Source organism: Equus quagga, chromosome 12, assembly GCF_021613505.1.
Source record: "Equus quagga isolate Etosha38 chromosome 12, UCLA_HA_Equagga_1.0, whole genome shotgun sequence".
In the NCBI taxonomy this organism is placed as follows: Eukaryota; Metazoa; Chordata; class Mammalia; order Perissodactyla; family Equidae; genus Equus; species Equus quagga.
Window position 1 is genome coordinate 106,105,420 of NC_060278.1, and position 13,749 is coordinate 106,119,168.

A 13,749-nucleotide genomic window follows, 5' to 3' on the forward strand; every position below is an offset into this window, starting at 1 on the left:
GGTTCCCTCTTCCCCGGGAGGCCTCGGAGCCGCCAGGCCGTGTCTGGACTCCCTTCACTCTCCGTGACTACTCCTGCTCGGGACGCAGCACCCGGGCCCGCCTATCCGCTGACCGTGAACTGCCCACTGAGGGCAGGGCTTCGCTCCGTCTTGCTGCAGCCCAGGGCCTGGCACACAGGAGGGGTCAGCGACGGGGCCTGTGCCACATACGCTGGCGGCTCAGGAGTGAAAAGCCGGGGCCCCTGAGCCCGGGGAACACCCTCGCCTGGGCTGGGGCTACAGCAGCCTTCTGCTGCTCCTGCCTGTCCGGCCGCATCCCTTTTCTGGTAACTTTAGAGAACCACCCATCCGCCCTGAAGCCACGTGACGGGCACTGGCAGACCCTCCTCCTGCTTCCTGGGATAGATCACGGGACACAGGTGGCTAATCACAGCATTCCATTGCTCAGGCCAATGACCAGGTCAGGGATGGGCACATGACCAAAGCCACCCAATGTGGCTTTTGCTATGGGAGGCAGTGCTCTCCTTCCACGAGGCAGCTAAGCTGTGGCATGGGGGCCTGGAGCTTCCAGGGGCCATCTTTGGGAACACAGAGGAAAGCAGAGCAGAGAGATGGAGAGAGGGAGGCTGAGTCTTAAGACGTTGTCTCAGCTGCATCCAGATATTCCTGAAGCAGGCTTTATGCTTGCACTTGTCTGTATTAGAAGAAGTAGTACATACTTTTTTGTGCTAAAGTGGGTCCCAGCTTTCTGTCATCTACAACCAGATGAGTCTTGATGAATACAGAGAGACAGACGAAGAACAAGGCCATGACAGGGCAGTGAGGCATGGGTTTGACAGGGCAGCACAGGAGACTTCAGGAACAGAGAAGAGACTCAGGCTGGATCAGGAGCTCAGGAAGCCTTCCTGGACGAGGTCGTGTCTCAGCTGAGACCTGCAGGCCGAGTAGCAAGGAGCTCAGGAAAGGGGAGGGCAGGGGTGGGCATGGGTGAGCAGAGGCGAGAGGGACACTGTGCACTGGGAAACCAAAATCTGACTGGAGCTGACTTCCACACTAAGGGGACACATTGGCTCATGTAATGGACAAATGCAAAGTCAGATCCTGCTTCAGGAATGACTGGATCCAGGAGCTCCAACAATGCCTTAAGATTCCCCTTTAAGGGACACACCACAAGTGCTGTGTGTTGGTCCAGGCACTGATCAACATGTCAGGGCACCTTCCAGTGCAGTTGGAAAAGGAAGTCAAAATTCGTTTGATGACATTCTTTGCTGAGGCTGTGTGGTGAGCCAGCCCCTCCTCCCCCAAGGGGACATGGCTCCTGGGCTTTGGACCCCCACAGTCCAGTCGAGGAGACACAGCAGAGAGGGAGAAAGGCCGAGCTGAATTGCGAGTGTGGCATTCGGAGAGCCAGCGATGCGTGGCTGGGTGTGCACATGGGGGGCCTAAGTCCTCTCCCACAAGGGGCCTGCCAGCTGATGGCCACCTTCCTCTGTGCTTCTCCGTCTTCCTCCCCAAGTGACCCCCGGTCCCCACCCCACTCCTTGGTTCTGGAAATGCTGCGGTGCCTACACCCCCTCCAAGGGAACTCAGCCCCGTGAGCGCCACATCTGGCCTCTGACAAACATCCCCCAACGATTGGCCAGCAGAGGTCACCTGACCACGGGCTGGCCAGTGACTTCCACTGGGGCGTGGAGGGCAGGGATTTGTCCCCTGGAAGTTCAGCCAAGAAAACCTGAGAGATCAAGGCTGAGGCAGGAAAGTTCCAGAAAGGTCAGGTGACAAAGCAGTCAGGCGGCCGTGATGGGCCTTGAGGAAGCTAGGTCCTGAGTGAGGAGTTGAGAGCAGGCGCCATGGTGGGAGGCAGACCCGGGAGGAAGTGGGGACAGTGGCCTGGGCCACCCAGGAGGTCAGCCCACCTCCTCTCCACACCCTGAGGGTCCCCAAGGTGACCCCTGTCTGCTGGCCCTGGCCACCAGCAGGCCCTGCCCTTGCCCAGCCCCACGCCAGGCCTGGCCCAAATGCTGGCTCACGCTGGCCATGTGTCAGGAGGCGAGCAGGTCAAACAGGAGGTTTATGGAGCACAAGACAGCACGGTCCCCAGGGCTGCGCGCTTCCCCCCCCCCACCCCCCCCAAAACCCTCCCCCCCCCCCCCCCCCCCCTCTCTGTTCCGGGCCCACCTCCCCGGACCCGCCCAGGGCTCCCCACTCAGCAGTCGTCTTCTTCAGTTTTGGTTTTGGTTTTGGTTTCGGTTTCGGGACCCCTGCTTTCAAGAGCCGCAGCTTCTAGCTGGCAGATGAGCGTGGAAAAGCTGACAGGGGCGGCACGACCTGCGTCACCAGGGCGCTCACCTCCAGAGGGCGCAGGATCTGGGGAAACAGAAGATGTCGCCAAAGGAACACGTGAGCCGCCTCACCTTGAATAACCAAGGCAATTTGGTTCACTGGGGACTGAGGCCACTCTCCCGGCCACAGGCTTGCCAGGTCGACTGGTCTTGTGTCCCCAGCCCCAAGGCGCCTGTCCCTTCTTGCCCAGACCATTGCAGTAGCTCCCTGCTTCCACTAGGGCCCCGTTTGCTGTCTGCATCTGGCTCGGTGAGACTTTTAAATCGTGCCGCACATCATGATGTCCCAGCTCAGAGCCTCAGGGCTCCCAGCTCCCTTCAGGTAAGATCTGGACTTTTCCTCTGGCATTCCATGCTCTGAGAGACGGGCCCTTGCTCATCCGACCTGCCCCCTCCTGCTCCCTAGGCTCCTGCGCCTGACTCTGAGCATGAGCACCGCGAGGCCCCGGCACTTGCTGTTCCCTCCACCTGCCAGGTGGCTCCTTCCTCCCCTCAGCTCAGCTCAGATGTCACCTCCTCCAGGAGCCCTCTCTGACTGTCTGGCTAAAGCAGCTCCTCCCTCGCCGTGGCCACTACCCATCCCTCCTCCGAGTTTATTGGTTTTTTTACAACGCTGGTCTTTCTGAAATGCTGGATTGCTTCCTGAGCTCCCTCTATTCCTTACTGGACTCTGGCCTCCCCTGCGGGCACTGTGTCTGTTTTGCTCACGGCTGTATCTCCAGGTGAGGGGGCATTGGAGGCGAGAGTGGAGCCTGAGTGCCCTGCTGTGCTGAGCCATCCAGGACACGGCCATCTGGATGAGAGGACCCTCTCGATGTCCAGGACAAGTGTCCAAGGGGGCTTCAGGCACTGGCTGGTGGATGCTGGCGAGTCCCCAGCCTCCAGCCAGTCCCGGCTTCCTAGCCATTGGTGGCACCATCGCAATTCCTCGGTCTAAATCCCAGAAAGTCTAGGAGCTGAACTCCTTCTCATCCTGTCTTCACACTGAAGCAGACTCCTCATCACAGCCCACTCCAGCTCAAAGTCCCTCTTTGGCTCCCCAGGGCCTTCGCATGGACTCTGAGGTCCTCACTGCGGCCCGGAGCTGTGCTGGCCTCTGCTCTCCCCGCTGGAGCACACACCCCTGCCCAGCCCAGCATGCCGTTCCCACCTGCCGCCCACACTTGTCCGCCCGCTGGGTGAACCACCCCCATCGCCCGCCTTGCTCTGAAGCTGTGCCTGCCGGCTGCGTCAGGAGCCTCATCTGTGCAAAGTGGAATAGCCTGGCTCTGCAAGCGGGCCGTCAAGCCTCTGGGGACAGGAGCTGTGGCCGGGCTGCTAACTGGACCAATGTCCCATCTCCTCTTCTTCCTGTCGGCAGTGGCCTCCTCCCCTGAGTCTCAGCTGGGCTCACGTGACATTTCCCAGCCCCCCCCTTGCAGCCAAGCCAGGCCCTTAGGTGGAGCCTGGGAGCGGCGGGTGTGCTTGGTCGAAGGGGAAGGCTGGCCCTCCGGAGCCCCTCTCCCCACAGATGGGGACAGAGCCCATGGGACGGCCAAGCGCTGAGGTCAAAGCACCTGGGGTCTGCACCCCCCGCCAGCCTGTGGGCCCCCCTTGAGTGAGACCTGAGCCTCGAGCAGGTGGGAGCCACTGTTCGGGGTCTTTACTGCACGGTGCAGCCTGTCCTGAGTGGGAGCCCCGTTTGCTGCAGCAGCCCGGCGCCCTTCTCGAGGCCTAGAGGGATGAGGAGGATGGCCCTTCATGGTGTCTGAGGCTGGTCTGCAGAGCTCGCCGGGTCCTGCCCACAACCGACAGAGCAACAGGCTCTTATCCTCCTCCTACTGACGGGGAAACAGGCCCAGAGAGCTAGGGGACGGGGCAGGTGGCTCGGCTGGAAAGACCTGACCTCACGCATTCGAACTCCAGAGCTCTGCTCTTTGCCCCCAGACCCTGGGCGACGGGGACTCGTGAATGAAGGAAAGACGGCAGGAAGGCAGGAGGGAAGGCAGATGGAAGAAAGAGAGAGACAGACAGAAGGAAAGAAGGAAAGAGAGAGAGAGAGAACGCGCAGGAGCCCCACCCGGCCCAGGCTCACCTGTGTCCTCTCCAGGCTCCCCAGGGCCCCACCTGCTGTCCCCAGGTCCTGTGACTCCTCCTGGACCTGCCGCACCTGGGCTGGCAGTCATCCTGTTGTTGTTGCCGATGGTGGTGTCCTCAAGGAAGCACGAACTGATATGGACTCTCTGGACCACGTCCCCCCTGGGATGGGGGCCTGGTTCGGGCATTTGCGTTTCGAACACAGTTTCTGGGCCGGCAGAGGTGGCAGAGACTGTGGGACAGCCAAAGAGAGAGATGCCAGCAGGGGCATGTGAGCAGCTGGATGGTGGCCCCGGAGCCGTGACCCCCAGCCTGGCTTTCAAGTCCTCCATGGCCCACTGTCCTCCCCCAGCATCCCCCCAGTGGCCCACGCCCTGCTCTTTAGTGAGACTTTCCTGCCTCTGCACACACCTCTGCCTGGATGCCGGCTCTCTCTGCCCCACCACCACCAGCCTGGTCTGCCAGCTCGGGTCCCGCCTCCTCCTGCAGCCCAGCACAGCCGACCTGGTCCTCAGTGTCCTCCCCTGGGACTCAGTCTCTCCCTCCTCCTGCTGCCTCCTGCTCGTCTCTGCTGTCTGCTTCCCAGCAGCCCTGGAACGCAGGCTCCATCTCTGGTTAAAGTCTTCACGTGGTCCCCAGCTGGGTCCCCAGCCCCGGCATCTCGCTCCTGCCTCTCCCACCCCACTTGGGAAAAGAGTTGTCCACATTCAGTCTCGCCTCCTCCACACCCCACGCTCTTTCTGTCCCCTCAGGTCGCCACCGACCCCTTGCCGCTGGACCTCGTGGAACTCCCCCCACCTCACTGATGTCCTGTCTTCTGGAAACTCAGCTCCTGGCATCCCCAGCTGCCCCCTCCCTCTCAGGCCTCTCTGCTGTCTTCCTCCCTGGCCTGTCTCGGGATGGCCAGTGCCCGGGGAGGGTGCGGCCCAGGCCCTGTGCTCACTGGTCACGGCACTCAGGAGGGCATCAGGCGCTCCATTTAGGTGGCTCCTGTCCTCCTGCCTCCTTAGATGCCATTCCAGCCTGGCCATGTCCTCTGTCCCCACTTCAGCTGACCCAGCCTCTGCTTCCCCATGTCCACTGTGCAGACGAGGACACTGAGGCTCCCTGTGGGGGCGGGTAGTAGGGGATGGGAACCCCAGGTGCTAACTCTAAAAGCCCCACCTGCTCCACTCTGTGGTACAGCCTCTGGTAGAAGGAAAGGAATTTCCCATCATGCCTCTCCCTGCAAAGCCTGGCTCAAGTTCCACCCAGCGACTAGCTGAATGGGTGGGGTAAGGGCGGGTCTGGCCTTGTGAGCCCATTACCTGGGTGGCTGCCGAAGGGGCTGTGGGCAGGTCCCTCAGCCGGGGCGCTGGCAGAGTTCATCTCGTTGCCGTGTCCCATTTGCACCCGTCTGAGCACAGACTTCTCCAGGTGGATGTCCTGGGGGCCCCAGGCTCCAGCCGGGAGACCCTGAGCTGAGGGATCAGCTGGTGCTGTTGGTGGGAGGTGGAGGGGAGCCGTGGAACCTGGCAGGGGACACAGCAACATGACCTCTGACCTCCACACTCTGACTCCCTGCCCCCTGCCTACACGCACCTAAGCCCTGGCTGGACAGAGGGGACAGGCCTCTGAATTCTACCTGGACGCCCGTGGACTGGGAATGCTTATTTCCAGCTCAGGACTAAAGAACAGGTGGACCCAGTAGAACAGGCGCACGGGGTTCCCCAGGTTTTTACGACTCCAGGTGGGCTGGGGTGTCCCTGGGGCACTCGAAAACCCAAACACGAGTGTCCTCTGCTTCCCAGATGTTCTCAGTCCTCTGGGCTCATCTGGAGAAAGTCCCCTTTGGGGTTACCGTATCTTTAAGGTCCCTCGACACCCCAGCACCCAGGGCCTCCGACAGGGTTTTATTTTCTCAGCATTTATTTTTGTGGTGACCTTCCTGGTTTTCAAGTCAAAGTAATGCTATAAAAGTTTATTTTAAAATAAATTTGAGTAGAATAAAAAGGTAAACCATTTAACAACAGTAAGTAAATAATCAGACACAGGCGTGGCCACAATTGGGAAGCGGGGCTCCGAGGACTGGAGTCAGGGAAGGGCGCAGCAAGACTCTAGAGCAAAGCTCCTCATTTCGTAGTTGGGGAAATGGAGGCCCAGAGTGGGGAAGGGCTCTCCTGAGGTCACAGAGTGTCCTAACTTCTAGGCTGAGACCCTAACTCCTGGGTCCCCCGGCTGGACACAGGTGGCCCTGACCCTCTCGCCACAGTGCCTGGCGTGGGGCAAGGGCTCACGCGCAGGAGGTATTTCATCAGAACTAGGTTGCCACTGGTAAGATGCATCCCGGTTTCGGAGATGTTAAAATGTGTGACAAACTAGTGTCTCAGGACAAATAAAATACTACAAGGACCTCCTGTGACAGTCCACCGAGGGAGAGTGAAATGAGTTGTTTCTTATGAAAAAATATCTGGTCCCATTGAAAGTAAGGAAAAGGTATTTGAATGAAAGGAAAGCAGGGAAGGTTTGATCCAGATGCAAAGAAAGACTTCCTCATCCTAAGGTGGGCCACAAAGGAAGACTTCGGAGATCTGAGAGCTGCTCTTTCTCTTTGGAGGGTTGAACGCCCCCCACTCCCTGCCCGCACCCCGGATGGTACCAGTGCCCCCTAGAGGTCCCTGAGCTGGGGGTCTCTCAGGGGACTCACCGTTCTCCCCAGAGGCCATTTGTTTCACCATGGCATTCCCATGTCCAATCTGGATGCCTTCAGAATTCTGGATGGAAATTTGGCTGTTTGGTCCATTCTGACAGATCATGGTGACGGGATTTTGCTGGTAAATAACTGTGGTGGGCTGATTTCTTCTTCCAGAATCTTCTGCAAAATAATATTCCACTTGATCCCTTCGCACCTCTCTAGGGATCAGGGGCTCCGAATACCAGCTGGCAGCATCTTGTTAAAACACAGATCCCCAGACGCCCGCCCTGGGGTGCTAAGTCAGTGGGTCCAAGGGCAGCCAAACGCCACAGGCATCTCCGAGGGCCCGGCTTGGACATCGCCACTGGGGTCACTCTACTTGTGCATCCCCTGCCACCCGGAGCATCGAGGGAGCCTTGTGGCTCACCCACCGTCTGCCCCTCCCTGCGAGGCCCCTGGGCCCTGACCCCCAAGAGCTGGGCCTCTTCCTCCAGTGGGCTCTGCAGGGCGCCGTCCGCGGGCTGCTTCTGGACACCAGATAAGCTTTGTTTGGCTCACACGGCATTTTTAAGAATCTCAATCTCTCATCAGCATTTAAAATCCAGCCGCTGTCACGTGCTCATCCCTAGGATGCTGAGACACTTCGGGCCCTGTGAGCAGGGGCGTCGGCCCCATGTGGGGTAGGGAGGCACCTGCCGGGGCTTGGCCAACTCCCTACAGGGAGCCACGTTCCCCCCTTCGTGGGCCCTCAGCTCTTGCGCCTTTGTGGGCCCCTTCCTCCATAAAAAAATATTTAAAATGACATTTTATGACTGTGTTGATAAAGAGAAACAGAATCTAGCCTAGAGTCATTTTAGCTCTTCATTCTTATTATAATATTCATTGTGTCTTCGAGTTTTAACAGAAATTAGATCATTTCCGTGGACCCCCAAAAGAACTGTGGGCTCCAGGCCCTGCGGCTGCCTCACCTAATGGGCACGTTGGCCCTGAGCGGGCCTCCGCCCTGCGGGCTTCTGAGCCCAGCCTGACCTTCCCTCCCAGAAACTTTCACACTCCAAGTGGGGCAAAGAGCTTACAGAAATTGTCAGCAAACCTGCACCCCGGGGCCACCTCCCCTCCCAGCCCCCTGCCTTCTGCAACTGCAGCCTCAAGCGACACCTCCAGGAAGCCCTCCCTGGTTACTCCTGCCAGCACGTCCCTCCCTTCTGGAACCCCCTTCCAATGACAGGTCAGCAAGTCCACTGCAAGCTTCCGGGAGGGTCTGGCCAGCAGGAGCAGGCCAAGTGCTTATCAGGGCACCCAGCAAGGACCAACTGTCAGGCATTGTGGTTTCTCGTCACAGCTCTGCCCCTCTGCCCTGTCCAGGTGTGGGCAGCAAGCAAGGGCCTACCTGGTCGATAAACTGCCCACACATCTAAATTCGTGTCATGGTGCAGGAGGTGTTTGTGCTCCATGTCATACAAGTTGTGGTTGACTTCTTTTTTTGTCTCTAATCCCAGGGCTTTCATGATGGTCAAGGCCTTATGGGGCCCATGGGCTTTCAGAAAGTTGTAGATCATTTCCTCTGCAAGGCAGGGTGGTGGGTGGTTAAGGAGGACCCCCAGAGCTTGAATTTTCTCCTCTGCTCACTAGCTGTGCGGCCTGGGACAGACCCAGCCCGTTAGCGCGCAGGGCCCTCATGTGTAAAATGGCGTAATAACCGTGCCCACAGGGGTTGTTCCGCGCATCAGGGATGTACCGAAAGTGCTCCCAGCAGTGCCGGGCACGAGGCCAGCGCACAATGAACGTCGACTGCTGAGCAGAGAGTTCTCAGCCATTTAACTTCTTCCACTGTGAACACTGATCTTGCCTCTAACACTTTGTGGGAACTTCTCAGTGGGGGCAGGTGGCCCCTGAACACTCGTAACATCTCAAGTGGCCACAGAGTTCGGGGGTGGAGGAAGTGGGCCCCGTATCCCAGGAGCTGGAAGGAAACCAGGGCGCTTACGCAGACGCCGTTCACCGAGCTGAGAGGCAGGGTTCTCTGGAGTTGCAGCCGCTTTCTGCGGGGGTCTTTCTGCTGGAGAAAGAAAGACAGGTCAGGAGGCAGAGGAACCGGAGAGGGGACAGGGACTCTACCGGACAAGGGTGGCCGCTTGATGGTGGTCCCCAGCACACAGGGTTCCAAACTGAGGTTCTAGAGTAAATAAACCTGGCTTCAAATGCTGCCCTGCTCCTCCCCAGCCGGGCGGCTGCCCTCTGATGGGCCTCCCTGGGAAGAGGGAGGGACGCTGTGCGCCCTCCTCCGGGGTTGTGGGTGGGCTGGGTGAGCCCCCGACTCCACAGTGGCCCCTGGAAGCTCTTGGGTCTGTGAGCTGCTGAACCGGAAGGGAAGATCTAGCATGATGCTGTCCGTTCTATCATTATTATCTCTATCATTGTTGTCATCGTTATCATTTTCTGTTATTATTATTAATGTTTTGCTCTGCACCTACTACGTGCTGGCACCAGGCTGAGCCCTTTGCATCTAATCCTCTTGCAACCCTAGGATGCAGCCCTACTGTCATCTCCGTCAGCCAGAAAGAAGAGTCAAGGCACCATGAGGGGACCTCATGTGCCCCCGAGGGGCAGAGCCCGTACTCGAACCCAGGGCCAAATCCATGCTGGGTCCGCCCCGCCCCCGGCTGGCAGGTTACCCCGGCTGGGCTGGGCCTGCTCTGTGAGGATCGCTCCTCCAGTCTCGCCCTTGCCCAGGCGCCACGTCGCCAGGCCTTCGAGGTCGACTTTGAGCTCTGTCTTCATCCGGTAGAGGACTCGGTTGAGTGTCTTCTTGGACACTCCACATTCCTTGGCCAGCTTGATCGCTTTCACAGGGGAGCCGGCGTCCCTCAGCACCTGCAGGATCTTCTGCTCAAGGTCTGGGAGAGGGAGAGAGGGGCCGAGAGAGAACTGAGTGCACCTACGATGGAGCCCCGGCTGGAGGCTCCAGGGCCGCGGAGACCCCCTGAGAGAGGGGTCCAAGGCAGAGGGAGGGGCGGAGACCCGAGCAGACATCCACCAACAACGCCTCTGTTCAGTGAGGGGCACGTGAGCTGGTCAGAAGTGACCTTGGCTGGACAGGCCAGTGGCCAGAGGAGGTGCCCAGGCCATCCGAGGGTCCTCTGCCTGGTGCAAGTGCTCAAGGGCAGTGGGAATGTTCGCTCCGAGGCTCAGGTCTCAGGCCTCCTCCAAGCAGAGGGGAGTGAGGGCGGCAGGACAGGGAGTAGGGGGAGTGAGGGCGGGAGAGTAGGAGGGAGTGGGGGGGTGCGTGGGGGCTCGGAGGCAGGCCTGTTGGCCTCTGAGCGCCCATCCTCTCCTCCCTCCCTGGAGAATCCTCCTCGTCTCTGGGGCTCGCCATCCACGTCAGTGGCGTCGACATTCACCCAGCTGGAAACCTAGCAGACATTCAGAAACGGATCTTTCTCCCTGATGCCCAAGCACGGAGTCCTGGAGATCCTGTTTCTGGCTGTCTTGAGTCCCTTCATCTCCACCTCCACCTCCCCATTCCTCGTCCCCGTCTTGGGTGACAGCGATTCCACCAACTCCAGTTGGGTTCCCTGCGGTCCACCTGCCACTTGGCAGCCAGCACCAGTTCTGCTGACCGGCCCGCCTTGCCTTCGTCCCCGTCCACTCCCCTCCAAGTGCCAACCCACCTGTACCCCTTCCAGCCCCACTCACCCCAGGGCCTCTGCACATGCTGTTCCCTCTGTCAGGAACACTCTTCCCCCCTCTCCACCTGTCCAACGTCTATTCAACCTCCAGATCTTTCTCAGACGCCATCTCCTTTGGGAAGCTGTCCTGATGCCCCACGTGGGTGGGGTGTTGTGTGTGGGTCCCCTGCAGGGTGTCCCCAAGGACTCCCTGCCGTGGTGGCCTGGTTCACTGCAGTCCCTTCGGGGCCTAGCACGGTGCGGGGCACACAGCAGGTTCTCAGGAAATGGCACTTGAATGAATGAGTGACTTGAATGAATGAGTGAGCAAGGGGTTTGTCCACTGCTGGGACAGACGTCTACCCAGGTGACCCGGAGCAGGGATGGGAGGCGCCTCCTGGGCCTCTGTTGCCCCGCCTGAGTTTAACACCCTAAGCAGGATCTTGTGAGGCTGAAGGAGGAACTCTCTGAACCGCCCCTGCTCCTCCCAGACGGACAGGTTCCCACAAGCCCAGGCCAGCTGCTCTCCAGGGGCCGAGACGACACGGCAGATACAGGGCGTCAGCGTGCTTGGGGTGCTGCTGAGAGCCCTGCGGGGAGCGGCCCCGCCTGTCGCCAGGAAATGTCTGCCCGCAAGGACGCCAAAGGAAATGCACAGCAGGGCCCTTCTTGGCAAGACCTGGGTCCCCTTCCGGGGCAGCAGGCCAGTCCCCTGCCTTGCGGGCTTCCCGGGGTCCTTGGTGGCAGTGCTGGTGGGGAGGGCTCACCCATCTGGCTCGACAGCCGGGTGCTGCGGCCGCCCTTGTGGTCAGAAGGTTTTCATCCTTGCTGCAGCAGGAGAGGTGCGATTGGAACACCCAGAGGCACTTACCCCATCACCCCCCAGATTCTAACCCAGGGACCAGGGTATGCCCGTCCCACCGACGGCACACCTGGCTTTGCCTTTCTTGAAGAGTTTTGGTTCTTGAAAAGCCTGCCCCAGGGGGAGCCTCCTCCACTCCCTCCTCCTCCAGTCCCCTGAACTCAAAGGAGAGGTGGGGGTGGAGAGGTGAGCCACACCGGAAGGGAAGGGTGGGGCTGGCCTCCTGTGCTGAGGAGTTGTGCAATGCACCAAGTGTAAGCACCAAGTCAGTCAGGAAAGGGAAAACCCCCCAGGAGTTAAATTCGGTCACTGAGTGCCCTTGACTGGTACCTGCATGTCTCTCTTGGAGGAAGTCCACCAGGAGCCTGGGAACCAGCCCAGGATCCCCGAGGTGGGCCCTGCTGGCATCCCCCCCCTAGGACCCTTCCCCTGCAATCCTGCCCAGCACCCCTCCCTTACACCACTCCCCAGCACCCCTCCCTAGCACTCCTCCCCAGCACCCCTCCCCTGCACCCCTCTCTTACACCCGTCCCCGGCACTCCTTCCCAGGACCCCTCTCTAAGTTCCCACCTGGGCACCCCTCCCCAGGACCCCTCCACTGCACCCCTGCCCAGCAACCCTCCCCAGGACACCTCCACCGCACCCCTGCCCAGCACCCCTCCCCAGGACCCCTCCACTGCACCCCTGCCCAGCACCCCTCCTCTGCACCCCTCCCCAGAACCCCTCCCTAGCACCCCTCCCCTGCACCCCTCCCCAGCACCCCTGCCTGGCACCCCTCTTTGTCTCCTTTTTGTTCTCTGATGACTGGTTTACTGGGTTTGACCCCAGCTGTGCCACCTACTAGCCGTGTGAACTCTCTGTGCCTCAGTTGCTCCATCTGTGACATGGGGATAAAAGGAGCTACTTCAAAGATTGTGGTGAGGACTAAATTAGCTAATGATAACAAAACAAAGAGAATTTAAAACCGCCCCAGCCCACAGCCCACACTTTGGTTCCCCCAGAACACAGCGCTCCCTGGGCGCACGGCTGGCTTTCACGGGAAACTGCCAGGAGGAAGGTGTCACCTGAGGAAAGAACCCACAAGGGGAAACACACATGTACACGCGCGTCTTATCAAAGCGGCATCTGCTGTTTTTCAAAATGCGTATGAAGATGGGCGCTCAGACCCCAGCATCCGCTGTGAGGCCTGAGTCATTTCACCTCCAGGCCCCGGTGACCCCTTGCAGAAAATGGAAACATTGCTCCGGCTGCTGCACGTCGTTGCAAAATGCATGAAAGTGGGTTGCAGGGTGCCAGGGCAGAGCAAGCCTTGGGACCAACGCTGTGCCCTCCTTCCCCTTCTTGCTTCTGCTGACTCTGGCATTGCTGCCATTGCTGTCATCTGGGCCAAGGAAAGGAGCAGAAAGAGAAGTGTGGGTCCCACAGGGAGCCTCCCTATTCCTTGGAAGGAAGAAAGTACCTGTTTCGGTTGGCTCAGCTGCGCCCTCGGCCATGCTGACAGCGGTGGTCAGGAGCCCAGGGACGGGGGGCAGCAGCAGGCTCCTCCACAGTGGCCTGGAGCGGGTGGGCCGGGCAATGCCCAGGGGGTCCTTTCTGGGCTGAGCCTGGGGCTCTGGCAGCTGTGAAGGAGAGCCAGCTTCACCCGGGTGGGTGTAAGCCTTTCACACCCCGGAAATAGAGGTCTGGTGATCTTGACCTGATCAGCTTTCTAGAGGAAAAGAAAATGAAACTTCCGTGTGTGGCTTTCGAAAGAAACAGAACTGAAAGCACAACTGATGAGCAAGATGGGACCGGCCTGCAAATACACGTCAGTAGGGAGGAGCTGAGCTTGACAAGACCGGAGCATCCTCTGGGGCTAGGGGGTTTCCCCAACCTTTGGGCACCCACTCCTGCCCACCTCACCCCCACACACAGGTGAGATGCCTAGGGGGTGCCCTGTGATTGTGTATGTGTCGAAGAGACATCTCTCTTTAATGAGTATCTATTATGTGCTCTCCCATCTCGTGTGTCCCCCGACCCATCTACAGGGTGGGGGCTGGTACTAGCCTCTTTTCTTGGAGGGGAAATTGAGGCTGGGGGTGGGGTGAGGTCACCTCCAAGGCCACAGAGATTCTTGGGTTCTGATCC

General features: G+C 59.5%; 1 protein-coding gene across 11 annotated transcripts; it reads right to left on the reverse strand.

The window, feature by feature from the left end:
* Positions 1–422: 422 nt before the first annotated feature.
* ZBP1 (Z-DNA binding protein 1) lies at positions 423–13,333 on the reverse strand. 11 transcript variants are annotated; one of them, XM_046677927.1, is made up of 10 exons: positions 13,082–13,333; positions 11,693–11,777; positions 10,789–11,588; positions 9,768–10,505; positions 9,080–9,151; positions 8,483–8,656; positions 7,105–7,272; positions 5,726–5,929; positions 4,417–4,650; positions 2,163–2,367 (listed from the first exon to the last, which is right to left on the reverse strand). In XM_046677927.1, exons 4-10 carry the CDS (start codon positions 10,123–10,125, stop codon positions 2,207–2,209), a joined length of 1,371 nt encoding a protein of 456 aa, XP_046533883.1. In that variant the 5' UTR covers positions 10,126–10,505; positions 10,789–11,588; positions 11,693–11,777; positions 13,082–13,333; the 3' UTR covers positions 2,163–2,206. The 11 variants fall into 11 exon arrangements, 10 of the variants coding, with proteins under 10 accessions (XP_046533879.1, XP_046533883.1, XP_046533882.1 ...); XM_046677926.1 differs by having other exon boundaries at positions 10,789–11,777; XM_046677924.1 differs by lacking the exon at positions 13,082–13,333 and having other exon boundaries at positions 11,693–12,202.
* Positions 13,334–13,749: the final 416 nt, after the last annotated feature.